Raw genomic sequence first — 15458 nt, 5'->3', positions numbered from 1 at the left:
AGTAAACATTTCAGATGCCCGAACTTTAGAATGTAAATAATATTCTGACTATAATAACCCCACCACAGCTACCCAGTGTGAAAGCAGTCAAAGCATGTTTTACCAGATCATTTATGGAGTTGCACGAGTCCTTCATCAACAGGTCGCATAGCAGTCTTTTCAGGATCAGGGTCTTTGAGTAGCTTTTAAGATTTTTAGTCCCTGGTGTCATGGATACTGCATACTGGGGACGTTGAGAAGGAAGCAGTCACTGTGACTGAGCAATTCTTGTAGAGATGGTGCATCAGTGGCATCAGCCCCTTTCCAGAATAAAGGAGGTAGAGCTGTGAAAACCACAGTCGTGTTGCAGGTGGAAAAGTGGAGACTGAAGGGATGCACATAAGTTACGCTGACTCTCTACTACTAGGTTACAGCTTTATGGGCTTTGTGAAGAACATTTTCAAGGGAAGATTAGTTGACGTAATTATAGGTCCTTTATAGGTAAATATAGGCGAATCTTTTTTTTTTGTTCTTTGTTTGAAAGAAAAGAGAAAATAAAATTAACAAAGCTTTCTGGTTTTGCCAATAAAGCAGGAGAAGTATTTTAGGAGCGGCTCGCTTTATTCTCCAGAAGAAACCTGAAGAGGAGTCCTTTGCCTTTTTCTTGCCACGGTTGACTACAGAGCCTGGCCTTACGCTCAACTTCAGTGCCACAGCAGTTAAAAGTAGTATGGTGAGAATTGTTATGCTTGTTCTGAGTTGATGTATGTTTAGCTTGTTTAAATAACAAAGTCTGCGGTTAATATTTGGTGATGCTTAGCATTTTCGTACTGCTTTTAGATCAGTGTTTTGCAGTCTAATTTAAGACACCAGATTTGTATCCCTTTGGCTCTTTGATAAGTTCTCTAGCTACCTAGTTGCAATATTTTAGTACAAGGATAGGAGTAAAGCAGTGTAGGTCTTAACTAACAATTGTTCGTGGTTGTTAAAGCTTTCCTTGCATCGTATTGTATAAATTACATGCTTGTGGTAAAATAATTGAACAAGGGACTAGGGATAGGATGTATTGTCATTAATGATGCATGTGGTTATGGGATGGCCTTCAGCATGCCACTGCCTTATGTAACAGAAGTGTGTAAAACATTTGCGTGAGATACAACACTTGAGAGATCAGCAGAGCTATGTGTCTTGCAACCACACTGACGGTTGTTTCTTTCTCATTTGTCAGATTTAGGTCACTACTAACCTAGCCTGGGCCAGAACCAGTCATATGGAGATAGTTTTCATATGCACATATTGTGAATTACCTTAATCTTCCATTTGTGCCATTTAATTGTCAGTCGTTATAGTAATGTGTATAGCCTGCTTGCTCTCAGACTTCTGTAAGAAAGAGTGGTACCTCACTAACTTCACCTTCTTCTGTGGAAGAACATTGTTCATGTCTGCCTGCGTAAATCACAATCCAAATGAAAGGAGTGTTTTGGGGGGTGGGGGAGGTCTGTCTTTTTGCACGTGTGGTTCTTCATGCACTCTTAGCTGGTTTTGCAAATGATGACATTGTGGTGACATGTCCTGCTGTTCCATGCAGTTTTGTGCACATATGATTATATTGCATTAAGACAAAAGCCAGGTTGAAGTCCCTTGAAAATGCAGATCATATTACCAGTGCTGAATTATTTTACCTTCCAGCTCTCAAGTATGTAGTTTTTAACTTTTTCTTTTCCCCTCCAAACTGTTTAGGTAAAATATTTCGTACTGAGAAACCCTTCATCCTTCCCAGTTACATTGCAGCTTCTGCCTCTTTCTTACTACCCTGATCCCCAAGCTTCACTGAGTCTGCTCAACAAATGGTAATGAGTATAACTATCTCAGGATACTGTTTTCCCTTTTAAAAGATTTATTTGCCATGCCTTATGATTGTTGCTTATTGTTTGTTTTAATTTTTCAAAGAGTAACTTAGGTGGGGACAATGTTCTGACCCATTTTGGAAGATATAATCATGTTCAGAGCAGCTCCCTGTATGACGCATGACTTTGCAATGTACCTGATCATTGATAAAACGAAATTGAGCATGTTTTCAGCAAGTTTGTGTCTGCCAGCCATAAACTATATTTGGTCATCTTTTAAGATCTGAGGCCTTGTGCAAGCTTGTGCAAGCTGCCCAGGTGAGGGTAGCAACTTGCAGAATTGTGGATGCGCATCTCCCTCTGAGGCTGGTTGGGAAGTATATGGAGTCTGTACACTGATCAGTGAGGAGGAAGGTAACTGAACCTTCCCACCAGAAAAAAGTTTTCTTCTTAGCTTTTTCTTAGGTAAAAACCCTGGTTAAAGAAGAGGAAACAGGAGCCAGGAAGAAAAATTCAGGTCCAGAGCCAGGAACCCCACCATAAATGTTTAGGGCCAGCTAAGCAAATGATTCTACATTGTTTTGAACTTTCTGATTTAGAACTGAGAAGATCTAATGAGAAATCTAGATAAGAGTTAGATGAACAGTATGAAGGGGCCTGGTGAGCTGGGCTGTAGTTCACCAAAATAAGCCCTGGCTGTCACACTTAACTTTGATAAACTATGTAGTTGGTAGGACTATTTGCTTGGTTGGAGCCAGTGGGACTACTCACATGCTTAAGTGTAACCTGCTTATTTGGGGTCCAAATCCCTGTGTAATTGCTTCCTTAACCTCATTTCTTTACATGTGTGTGTGTATGTCTGTATATATAGGCACACATTAATAACTACGTCTGTTTGCATACTAAATATAATTTCCACATAGACTCTTTCTAGTGGTTTGAAATTGCATTTTCTCTGTATTTGCACACTTTTGTTTCTGCAGATCTTCTAGGTTTTCCAGCAATCATGTCCACTGACTGGTTCTTTTTAAGCTAATATCATAGAAAGTTGTGACAAGTGAATTTCCAATTTGGTGACTGGAGGTCCATTAGTCCTCTATAATCTAAATTTTACCTATTGGTTTTCTTATGTCTGTTTTTAATACCTTAATGTCAAATGCTTATTATTTGCTCTCAGGCAAATAATCATCTGGTGTAAGTGAATTTGATTTGCAAAGTATGTGAAAGAAAATAGGAATTTGTCCCAAACAAATCATGAGCAGAAAGAGGGATATTTGAGTAGATTATGGAGATTTTCTAATGATTTATGTGGGCAGAAAAAGCTTTGGGGCATTTGTGTTTGTGCGGCTTAGAAATTATATTTCTTGATTGTGATCTTTTGCAATATTGTATGCTGAGAGATCTAAAATGCCCAGCCATTTGTCTGTTTTCCAAACGTGCGGAATCCACATAAAACTGATTTGTAGTGTATTCTGTTGAAATGCAGACACACATTTCCACCGTATTTCAGATCTGCCAAAATGTAATTGTAAAAGTATTCTTTATTTAAGAATAGATGCCAGCATGTAAAAATAAGTCACTGTAGTTCTGACAGACTAGGTTTGAAGTGCTTAATTTTTTGTTTTGGTTTATTTAGGTTCGGCATAAATGTGCAAGCTATTAACTTCACAACCACTGAATTCAGGCTCATGGATGAATGTGCTCACAGGGTAAGATGGCTCATTTTGATAGAAGAAGTGGTCTGACACACTAGAAAAAGCTTTTTCTAGCTACACTACATCTGAGTTGTTACCAAGTGCCATTTAAAGCAATTTAATATTGTTTTCTTGATTCTTTGTCAGGCTTGTATCTTGGCAGTTAATTTTTTTTCAGAGTTTGAGTCTGTTTTGAAAAGAACTCTAGGGAGGGAGTGTGCACATGCCTGCATGCATGCGTGTACGTGTTGAAGAGGCCACTGTTACCATTCTGTGTTGGGACTTACGTTTAGCCCCGGGATGACCATGAAGTGTCAGGCTTTTGAGTCGGTGATGTCAGAAGCTAGCTGATAATCTTTCCAGTAGAGGGAAATGCTGTCCGATAGTTCAAGGGAGGAGAAGGCTGGATTTCTACACTTCACTTCAGTCTCATTGCAATTCCTGGATTCAGGTTGGAATGTCATAGCTCTCTGGTTCCCATTGCCTCATTTTTAACATGAGTGTGATAACACTTCACTCTGGCACACCAGTGCTGAGCTGTGGTTATACCCTGAGGTGTTGTGTCATGGATGACAGAAATGGAGAAGATGCCGTATCAGCGATGTTGGCATATTCTGACGATCAGAGTACTGTCCAGGGTACCTGAAGAATTTCTTCTTAAACTTCTAGTTTGCACAAAAGCCTGGAACTGAGATATTTTCCTTGCTGTTTGGGCATGCTGCAGCCCCCATCTTTAACGTCCTATGTAGATACATGTTTCTGCACGCATGCTTTAAGACCTTAATGAAAGATTTGTACCTTATAAAAAGAAAAGACTATGTTTGCTACACTAATCAAAGCTGACCTTTCCTTTCTGGCAACAGTTGTAAGAGTTGTTGTAAAAGAGAGGAGACAGCAGTTCATAAATCCCAGCCTGTAGGCACACACTGAAAAAGAGAAGGTAGTTCCACTAGTACATGGCTAGGACTGGGTTTTCACAGAGTCCTGTAAACCATACTCTTGACCAAATGGAAAAATAACAGTAGATCTTTACACCAGTGTGTGTAATACCCGTTTTTCATTAGTGACTTGAAGAGCTAGGAGGAACGTGTATGGTTAGATAGGTATTCAGCACGTATGAGACAGATCTTGGCATGTTAGCCAAATCACTAGTTGCTAATATTAACATTTTTAAATTTATCATCATTTCCCTAGTCACTTTTTATACGTGTGTAACGAATTGTTAGGCTCACATTTGAGTGCATGCGTATCTTTGTTTGTAGGGAGTAACAGGGTGAAGTTTGCGAATGCTATACGTGGTTTGCTTTTAATAAATACTGACTGTTGAATGCAGGTTCTGAAACTTTTTGTATGTTTGTTTTTCATAAAATAGACTAAGACTAAAAAATTTTGGACTGGAAAAGATCAGAAAAGCCATTAGTACAACAGCCATGAATTGAAAAACAACCAAGCAAGAACCCATTTTGCGATGTTTATGGGTTTAGGGCTATTTTCATTTTTTTAAATGGAAAAAGAGTAAACAGCAGTATCCATCCATCCCCCCGCCCCCCCCAAATTTACATTATTTCCAGACTCAGTGAACTTCTGGTAGTTCTGGTCTTCAATTAATATGGTAGAGAGTTCACTTTGGCTTGTTTCCAGTGACTCAAATGATCAACATATTTGCCAACAGTTCCTTTCTCACTTAAATCAAGTTGCAAGTCTTACGCTGAGGGTATAATGGTTGCCACATTACCCTGTGCAATCAGTATACTGTCAGTTCCCGTTGTGTTCTGAAGTGTCTCAGGAGTCTTTGAATATGAAAGACAATATAGAATTTCTTTTCCATCTGAGCAAATAAAAGCTGTTTTAAAAAATTAAGTAATACATTCCTCATAATAATAAGTGTAGTAATATGAACCTTTGCTCAAATAAACAATCTTATCTGATGTTTTATGTTGTCAAATTGAAAGACTTTTGTATAACAATTTAGTTAGCAGTTACGGCACCTTGCCAAAAATATCTTATGTGGTGCTAAGTAAAGATGTAGTGCTTTCTTTATTGAGATCTTTAAACACACATGTTTTCTGTGAATAAGAAGTGCATTTTTGTTTAACAGAATGCACATCAAGAGGATCTCATCAACAAGAAATGCAGTTCTGAGCTGCTTCAGTTAAGTTTACAGCCACTGGAAACCAGAAAAGTTGGTGTAATTTTTACACCGGTTGACTACAAAAGAGTAGCTTCACTTATTTTAATCAGGTAAGCCTGGTTTCCATTCTAAGTGAGAATCAACTCAGTGTAAAAATCAATTTGCCAAATCTTGGAACAACGACAACTGGTCAAAATTTGAAAGTCAGAATACCTCCAGTTTAATAAAAATTGCTTAAAGGGTCTTTGTGCCTTATGTCTAGGTCATTAAAAAATAGAACTTTAGTTGATCCTATCTTTTTTTTTTTTTGATATGTGATCAGTAGGTTATAAAATGCCTATGAATGTACCGAGGCAATTTTGAATTTACAGAGCAGCGCATTGGGTGGCTTTGCTATTTTCAACTTAACTCCATAAGGATAGGATTTAAGTATACAGTGGGTCTAATTTGCAGCCACACATTGGTTATTTCTGAAGGAAAAGAGAGTTTAGGGAAGAAGCAACCATTTTTACCAGGTGGCACTGTTGTTATTCAGCGACAGTGATCACAAAGCTTCTTCTTTCACTGTGTGAAATTCACTGGTGACTGGTTCCAGAGTCATCCTGTTTGTATTTCAGGGAAACCTATCCAGGTGTGGCCAGTGATTCTGTCACTGAAACGCTGTTGTCTTGGATTGGCACCTAGATAGAAAAGCCGTGATTTTGCAAACTTCATTTGTGTTTTAGTGGCTGATTGCTTGATTTTTATATTATGGCAGAAACAATTTGACTGTTCTGGACGTGGTCAATGTAGAAGGCTTTGGAGCCAAAGAATTGCTTAAAGTAGGGGGAAGACTGCCTGGTGCAGGAGGATCTCTTCGATTCAAGGTGCCAGAAGCTACACTAATGGACTGCAGACGACGTGAGTAAGAAGAAATGGGTCTCTGATTTTGTAGCTGGCTGTGTTACTCCATAGTGGTACTGGTATGGTACAGTAATGTTAAGTAAACAGAATGTGGAAATACAAAAAGCTGAAGAGCTTGGTCATGGGAGGTGTAGATTCTGTTTTCTCAAAAACTGGCTGAGGATAGTTACGAATTCCGGAAATACAGTACTGCAAAACAGTCTGTATTAAAACGTTGGTTACTTCTAAATTTTTAATTAGATTGAAAGTAAAAATAGCAACTTATTTATAAACAGAAGAAAATAATTTTTAAGCACTGTAAAATAATTATTCTTTTTTTTTCCTCCTTTAAGAACTGAAAGACAGCAAGCAAATTCTATCCATTACGAAGAACTTCAAAGTAGAGAATATTGGGCCTCTTCCTATAACAATTTCATCAATGAAAATCAATGGTTACAGCTGCCAAGGATACGGATTTGAAGTGTTAGACTGTCAGGAATTTTTCCTGGCTCAGAACTCATCACGAGAGATCAGCATTGTGTAAGCACTGACAAATTTGCTGACAAATTAACTTAAGTGGAAATTTGAAATAATTAATTTCAGTAACAGACACTCCAATAGCACACCTGCACACAAAATTTGGTGAGCTTTGAATACAAATTTCATCAGCATTTCCCCTTTTCAGTACGGGTAATACTAACAAATTGAGAATATAATAATGTTTCTTTATAAAACTCCCATCATTTTTTAAAAGCAGCATACATGCTTTTATCAGTGCATTATGAAGTAATAAATTAAAGGGAAAGAGTTGTCACAAACGAGTAAGAAATGCTTTGCCACTGACTTTTTTTTCATTGTTTCTTTTCCTCTAAGTAGTCTGACCACAATCTAGTCATGTTTTCCTACCATTGCACATAGTCAGTCTAAAACCGATTCTTTTTAAAATCCTGTTGAGTGCAAGTCATGAGTTAAACATAAGTAGAGTTAATATTACTGTATTACAGTAACTGCAGTTTTGTATACAGCGAGTATTGCCTCTACTGTTTGGAAAGGCAAGTCATACCTTCTAGCAGTACCCATGGCAGTCAAATAGAATAATAGTATGGGTCAGGGGAATAAGTGGGAGAAGAGACAAATCTGATGTTTTCTTCTGCTCTCCCTGTCTTTCCAGCCTTGTTCTAGACTTACCCTAGTACCTGGCCCTTTCCGATGTAATGCTGCCTGTATGCTTGACAACTGTGCTTTTGGTAAAGAGTGTTATGGTTAACATGAGTTGATCATGTGCACCTCCTTGAGAAAAGGAAAGTGAGTCACAGTAATGAGAGTATTGTGAAGAGTCACAATAAAACCACATATTTTACTGCTTGAAGGTGACCTCGAAGTCTTACCTCTGCTAGGTGCTGATGCCATCTGCATAGTATAAGCAGACAGTGGTCACTTATTTCATTGTCTTTTTTTCATACTATTAAATCAGAAGTTATTTTGTATTTTTTGGTATCAGTGTGACTTCAGAAAACAAAATTTGGCCATACAATGGAAAAATAACACCAGCTCCATCTACTTTCCTAACAGATTCACTCCTGACTTTACATCTTCATGGGTAATCCGGGAGCTTACGCTAGTGACTGCTGCTGATTTGGAGTTCCACTTCACGCTCAACGTGACTCTTCCTCACCATCTGTTGCCGCTGTGTGCGGATGTGGTGCCAGGACCCAGCTGGGAAGAGTCTTTCTGGAGGCTCACTGTCCTCTTTGTAAGGTAATGCTTTCAGGGCCCCTGCACCGGTTTGAAAGGGACCCGCCAGTGAAAGATCAGCAAGCACTTTTGGCTTGTGTTAGATTTTTAGTTGTGATAGGGCCTGAATCTCTACTGTATCTGTCTCCTGAGAGTCCTGCCAGCCAGCTGTGACAGCTTAGGTGGGATGCAGTAGCTGGTGATGGAGTTGTCAAGCATTTCTTGCTGCTCCTCCTGCTAAACGTCCATGTTAAGGCTGGAGAGAAAAAGGGCTAGGATATCCCCACAGGAATACCCTTGCTAGAAGACTTACTCCCCCCACAGTAAAGACGCACATGTAATGTATTAGTATCTGAACGTCATAAATAGAATCGAGCAGATTGGTAGATTAAGTATTTCTGGAAAATTAACATGAATTTTGTTTATAAAGTTTCAGACAACCAAGCGAAGACCTGCTTTTCCTTCTGCTTCTTTCCTCCTTTCACTGTTAAAAAATATTCGTGTTTATTGTTAGCTTTTGCTAAGCATACTGCTAAATAGGCTACTTCAGAAAGATGATTTGGCTTGTGTTAGCTGACTTACTGCTTGCACATGGTAAATTGCTTTTAAGAGGACTGTACCTTTGTACAACAATTAAGGGTTCTGCTCCTATGCATGTTCTTTTTTTGTCTTCCTTTACTAACCTTTCACACTGTGTAGTGTGAACTGAATGTTGTGTTTGTCACAGATGATGTCCAGTGCTTTCATCACACCAACCCTGAATTCCTACAATCAGTACTAACAAGCAGTGAATGTGAATGTCATGGTGATACATATATGTGCTGGTGCATACCTAACTGAGATCCCAATGCAGACTGTGGTTCTGCTTGCATTGTTGTTTTGACACTGAAAACAGAGCACAAATGAAGCAACAATAATGACCGCGTTACATGGTTCTAGATGCAACAGAAGGAGACTACAGGGATCTGAAAAATCAGGAATTTCTCATTCTGTTTTCCTGCTGCCAAAATTTATACTGCATGATTGAGAAGGTGGTTTGATGAATTACAAAGATTTTTGTTCTGATCGATATATATTTGGTGCAATTAATACACCAGAGAGAAAGAGAAGATATTTTGCAGCTTCAGTTTTAGTTCAGAAGTATCGTGGCATTTGTCGCCCATTTTATGCCAGCATTTTCTCTAGGAAAAGAAAGAGACAGTATTAAATAAATATCAAACTAATGACATAACTATCATGAATGAATAGAAGGTACTCAGAAGACTGATAGGTATCATACTAAGATATATTGCCATTTTGTTGTAGTGAAACTTCTAACTGATCTTCAAGTATTAGCTCTTTTAGAATGGATTTTTTCTTTGTTAGATTTTTTTCTTTGTAAAGGTCATGGCTGAGTTATTTTATTGAATGAATAACTAGCAAGGGCTACAAGGAAAAAAGGAAAAGACCGTTACAACTGTTATTTATTTTAAACTGTATTTTGAGTTTTCTCGTCTGTCTTCTTACTGAGAATTTACTAACAAAATATTTGGAAAGTGCATCTTGTTAGAAGCTTTTTAACTCTTTCACTGACTGCTCCTGAAAATTGTAGACACTAGTAACTGTTGTTTTCTTTGGCAGTTTGTCCCTGCTTGGAGTGATTCTGATAGCCTTCCAGCAAGCCCAGTATATTCTAGCAGAGTTCATGAAATCAAGACAGAGACCAAATCCTAGTTCTTCACCGCAGCAGAACAGCAACTCTGTTGACGTAATCAGCTCTGATTCCTACAAGTAAAAATACTTTTTTCTTCTTTTGAATTGCCTTTTTTTGTACCCTGTTTATTGTGGAGTGATGCTTTCTGTCTGTTTGTATTTTGATACTGCTGTGGGCTGGTTTAGAGAAGATAGTGTTCCAGGCAGCCTCGTTCAGAGAGCTTTCAGTGTTGTGGTGTATATTCATCTTCACAAAAGAGAAATGGAAGAACTCAAGGGTTTATTAATCTTGTATATTGTCAGTAGTACATAGGGTAAAAATTGTGTAATGCAAGTAAAGGATACAATATGTGTGGCAGCCATGGAAAGAATGGAAAATACATTAATGGTCCTCAAATCTGACCCTCTTGGGTGGTCAGTTAGGCACTTACTCACTGAAGCATATAAGAGTGTTTGAAGTCTGAGCACATACTTAGAGTCTTGCTCAACTCCCACTGAAATCAGAATGTGCTTAGCTGGTATGATAAACTGAAGACCTAATGCAGTTTCACGGCTTGTGAATATGCCCCCCTTTCTTTTCTTACAAAAATATCCCATAAAACAATTCATGATAGCTTCGTAGATACAAACAAATATCAAATAATTTATTTTTTCTCCAGGGGAAGCTGCAAGACTTTTATGGATTCCTATAGTTCCTCAGATAAAGGTAAAGGGAAGGGCTTCCTGTCTGTAGGCACTTCTTCCAGCCGAAGTCAGAATGCAGCAAAGAGAAGTCCTGCGACCTACAGCCACTCTCAGAAGAAACACAAATGTTCAGTTTACTACAGTAAGCAGAAACCAAACACAGCAGCTGGCAGTGCCATTGCAACTACTGATGAGAAACAAAATCAGATTGCGGAGAACCAAATCTCAGCACCAAAAGAGGACATTTGCACTGATGTTGTCAGTGAGAACTGGCTAACTCTAAAATATGCAAATGGCATAAATGTTAACAAGAATTTAACTCTTCCAGAAAACTTTCTGGGTAAAGAAGAAAGTGCACTGAAAAATACAGTTCTCATTAAAAATACTTCTTCAGAGTGTGATCTGAAGGAAGATCTTCAAACATGTATGTTTCCTAAGGAAACTAACCTTAAAACTTCAGAAAATCTAGTTGAGCTCAAAGAACAGGAGTTCTGTCCTGTGAAGATGCCCAAGAAGCTACCTGAAAGTCACTTGTCCAGAAATTCACCTCAGCAACAGCCAGAACTGCAAGAAATTTCTAGGAAAAATAGTGGTAATTTTTTTCAATTTCTGTCAGTCAAAATTATTGGGTGAAATCTTCTGTTGAGTTCACTGTGATCAGGATTTTGTCTTTTGAAATACCAAGGAGATGTGGTATTTCTTATGGGTTCACTATGATTTATCTGTTTACGTTCCTAAGGAAATAGCTTGCATGAAAAGTTGTTTCATAAATTGTAGATTTGCCTTGGTTTACAGATTTCAAGCTTGTGCTGTAGCATTTTAATGGTTAAAATAACTGATGTCATAGATCTGCTCATAAAACACAAATTGCCCTTGTCAAATATTCAGAAACATCCCAGTTTGCGATTTTCAGGTCTACTGAAAATCTGATGCTTGATTTTTAGAGTCACCAAGCAAGGACGTTCAGTGTTGGATATTCTGAACTCCTTTGATAAAACCACCTAAAATAACAAAACCTAACATCAGAGTATTGTGAAATTATATTTTGTAGGAATCTGCAGATCAACATCTCTCTCAGTAACTGCATAGCTATATTTTTTTATCTTTTTTTTTTTTTTTTTAATTGTGTAACTAAGCTGCCTGGGAAGTCTTGCCTCTTAGCTTCACAACTCAAAATTTTGAGAGCAGCCCAAGAGCACCTGGGGGAAAACAAGAGCAGGGTAGGAGAATGTGTCCTCTGGAAACTTGGCTTTACTTAGGCACTCAGCAAGTAGTTGAATGCTGAAGACTGGCATTTGCTGTAGCTGTGGCAGAGTTTATTTAGTGAGTGAGCCACCACAGAGGGATTTCAGGCCCTGCTGTAGTGTGTAGTTGTTACCCTGGGCTGGTTGCTTCCCGTTGTGTTGTTATCTGTGAGATACAGCAGGTACACGTGTGCTGTCTCAGGTGGAGGCAGGATAATTTCACTCATACTTACAAAATACTTTGAAATTCTTCATGTGCTCCTAAACTGCAGAGTATTGTTCGTTCTTTGCTTTGAGTTAGGAAATCAGCTGGGGGGGAAAAAAAATCAGTAATTATGTCTTAACTGTATTTACGTGCACAGGAAAGTAACTTTGAGTACAGGCTGTGGAAATCATGGTTATACATAAACCAGTTGGGAGATACTAGCCTGCTTTTCATTGTCAAAACTTCCACCTTGAGAGAGTGTTTCAGGAGTACTGACAGTTACTTGTATTTGGTGGTAAAGCACTACAGGTAATCTGCCATGTTGTCTATTAGCAGTTATGGTTTTCTGCACTGTCACGGACGTGAGTATTTCTGTGTTTCAAGAAGTTTGGTAGGATAAGCGAAGTCTGAAAAGTACCGTGTTGCAGTGTTTGTATCTTTCTTGATTATAGTTACAGACCTGTTTTTTTGCAAACAGGGAGTCTTCAAGACCTTAGGTAGTCTCATGTTTATATGCTGGAGAGCAACACAGCGTTTTTTAGAGCTATGTCAGCTTCCCTTGCCTGGTGTCGCCCCTGGTGTTTCATTCACTTGGGCTCCTTTTGCAGTCGTGACTGCCTGCTCCAGAGGGGAGGGGGTGGCTGACTCAGAGCTAAAATGTTGTAGTTGGTTGGTAGATAGGAAACCGTAAAAATGCTTGGGTGTGCCTTTCCTGTTTGAGAAGACCAGTTCAATGCGATAAGCAATGGCATTTCTCATGCAGAGCAGCTGAGAGTCTTGGTAGCAGATCACTGTGGATGTATTGCAGATAACCTGAGATACCTGGAACAGATCAGAGCTGAAGTTAATTCTGTCCTGTCCAGCATTGGCAGGGCCCAGGCGGAGGACTGTGACTTAACTAGGCAACTCAGCTAGTTGTTGAGGTGGGCTTCCTCTCATTTTCTTCATCTCTTGGCTTTTGTTACACGAGAATAATTATTCTTCCTCATTAGCCTCTCAAGAAAATGAACTTTTAATGGGGACCCATCTTAAAGAAAGGATGACTTCCCTTTGTCTTCCTAGTGAATGCAGAGGGCACTTCAGAGATGTAAAGGTCCCAATAAAAGCTGTCCTTATTTTGATCTACCCATTTTTGAAAAGTGTTCTCCCCACCCAGCTTGCAGGTTTTTTTCTGTTTGTTTTTTAGCCCAGTATTCTCTGGCTTCAGATTCTACCTTACAGACCCATGGCTGGGACCCAAATAACTCAAATTCAGATGAGATGAGCAGGACTTGGGTAATTTATGTATGTGCTAGGAGTGATGTGCCCATGAGCATGAATCAATGCAGCGCTACTTTTTGCAACTGCTATAAGAATTTTTATACAGCATTAGCTTTTGATTTTGAAATTTTCAGCATCATCAGCCTAGAGGTTAGTCCCCTAGTGTTTTGGAAAGCAGCACAAGTCTGTTTATAAATAAAGGTAGAAGATACTGTGGTTATGATCGGGAGCCCATTCTCTTCCCAAGCAAACTGGTGTTACTGTTTAATTGTAGGGAATAGCCAGCAAGTGCCTCTCAGGAATGAAACAGAAAACTGTGAGACTTTAAAAAAGCAGATCAACCTAAAGCCTTCAACGGAGAAAAAGATTAATAAAGGACCTAAGGAGGAGACTTCATGCTGTGCAAAAGAGGAGATTACTTCTTCTGAGGTTTGTATTGCGATCTTTCTGCTTTTCAAATTTAAAATTATCTTTTTGTTGTTTATTTATATATATAGGTATGTGTGTGTATGTAGGGACTATTATGTACAGTCACATATCTGAAACACTGTAAATCAGATGAATGAGGAAGTATGCAGACATGCTCTCCCACATCCATTGCATATTAAAGCTGCTTTATAGAATGATGAAGTTTGGGTAAAAATTAAAACAGCCCTTGTATTGTGATACGGGCTGTATCACAACCAGAGATATTCTTCATTATTGTCAGAGCAGGCACAAACATACTGGAATCTAATGCCAGCTGTCAGCCACAGTAATGATGTGGGAACATACTCTGGAGGGGAGGTGTCCTAGATGGGCATGTCAGCCTTCGTTTGCAGACCTGGTCTCCAAATACAGGCCTTTCCATCAGAAATTTGCATTTGAGAATACAGCAGGCAGAAACCCCTTAACAGATTGTGAAGCTGCTGAGAAAGATCATTCTTCACCCCTGGTTCCTGACCACGATAAACACAGCAGACTGTACCTTTGTTGCAGGCAGCATGAAACACTTAAAGAACTTCATCAGATAATTACCCAAGAATTTGGATTATGTTTGTGTCCTGTGTACTGGATAGGAATCCCATGGCAAAAAGGTGTGAGGAGGAATTACTTACCATCTTGAGGAATATCTATCAGAAAAGACAGGGTCTAGTCTTGTTTTGGGACTGTTGTTACAAACTTTTTTCCATGTGTGGCTGATGGTGCTTAGTTTGTTTCTTGCATTTTTTAAAATGACTATTATTTGTTGGTTAACTTACCCCATAATTTCCTCAGTTGTAATTCAAATGAATGCCTCCCTCCACCCCCCCAGCTGCTGAGGAAAGCGAGGATTTATTGCTGCTGAACTTGCACACAAACTGATCATAAATCTGGCAGATGTTTTTTGTTTTTAGCACATTGGGAATTTTATTGACTGCTTTCCTTTTTCTCCCCCTGTTTTTTTATTTCCCTGGAAGTCAGAGCTAGTTGCTGCAAGGGGGAAAATGCTAACATTGGGAATTCAAAAATTTCTCTCTCATCATCTGCTGGTGTCTTAAAGGACAGAGTCTTGGAAAGGCTGGTCAAATTGATGGTGCTGGAAAGAGGATGTGCTGTGGAAAGGCACTAAATCATGAAGTAACTATGCATTTGGGTCGGGTCGTTTTGTCCAGAGAAATTTAGCTAGAAAAATAGAATGGAGTTCATTTACTGAGGTAACTTCATTTTATAATGTATGCATTGTCTCAGCTCATATTTTTACCTTTAGCAAGAAGATGCGTATAGGAAGAAGAAACCTCAGGAGAAGAAGGAAGGAAATGTACCAAATATGAATTGGAATAGAAATAGAACATCTAGGAAAAATAAGAAGAAGAACATTAATATATCTACAAGGTATGTATTGCCTCACCAAATCATGAAGAAATCCAGAGTTGCTGTAATGTTTCCACAGGTTTCGCATAGTATATTAGGCAGGATTGCTTTATCTATTTAAATACACACTTTAATCCTGGCCTGAGCCTTTATTTTTAAGAATGTGCAGTACTAAGTATCACCAGCAAAAAAAAAAAAGAATTTCCATTTGTAAATCTGCATGTATATAGACACACCCCATTCTGCATAGCAGTGGTCGATCTCTGTTATAGT

At 38.8% G+C, this 15458-nt stretch overlaps 1 protein-coding gene across 6 annotated transcripts in view; it reads left to right on the top strand.

Annotated features, from left to right (window-relative positions):
• The window catches only part of TMEM131L (transmembrane 131 like), an 83598-nt gene that overhangs the window by 57211 nt on the left and 10929 nt on the right, over positions 1-15458 (top strand). For 2 of the 6 annotated variants that reach the window (XM_075500430.1, XM_075500428.1), the window contains exons 17-28: positions 571-712; positions 1720-1829; positions 3463-3535; positions 5619-5761; positions 6409-6551; positions 6887-7073; positions 8106-8291; positions 9888-10037; positions 10619-11232; positions 11780-11863; positions 13627-13781; positions 15082-15206. In XM_075500430.1, the coding sequence (XP_075356545.1) occupies positions 571-712; positions 1720-1829; positions 3463-3535; positions 5619-5761; positions 6409-6551; positions 6887-7073; positions 8106-8291; positions 9888-10037; positions 10619-11232; positions 11780-11863; positions 13627-13781; positions 15082-15206 (2112 nt within the window). Of the gene's footprint in view, positions 1-570; positions 713-1719; positions 1830-3462; positions 3536-5618; positions 5762-6408; positions 6552-6886; positions 7074-8105; positions 8292-9887; positions 10038-10618; positions 11236-11779; positions 11864-13626; positions 13782-15081; positions 15207-15458 lie in introns of all 6 variants that reach the window. The other 4 variants (XM_075500432.1, XM_075500431.1, XM_075500429.1 and 1 more) reach the window with 3 other exon arrangements.

Source organism: Mycteria americana, chromosome 4, assembly GCF_035582795.1.
Source record: "Mycteria americana isolate JAX WOST 10 ecotype Jacksonville Zoo and Gardens chromosome 4, USCA_MyAme_1.0, whole genome shotgun sequence".
NCBI classification, from domain to species: Eukaryota; Metazoa; Chordata; class Aves; order Ciconiiformes; family Ciconiidae; genus Mycteria; species Mycteria americana.
This window is presented reverse-complemented; position numbering and strand designations above follow the sequence as displayed.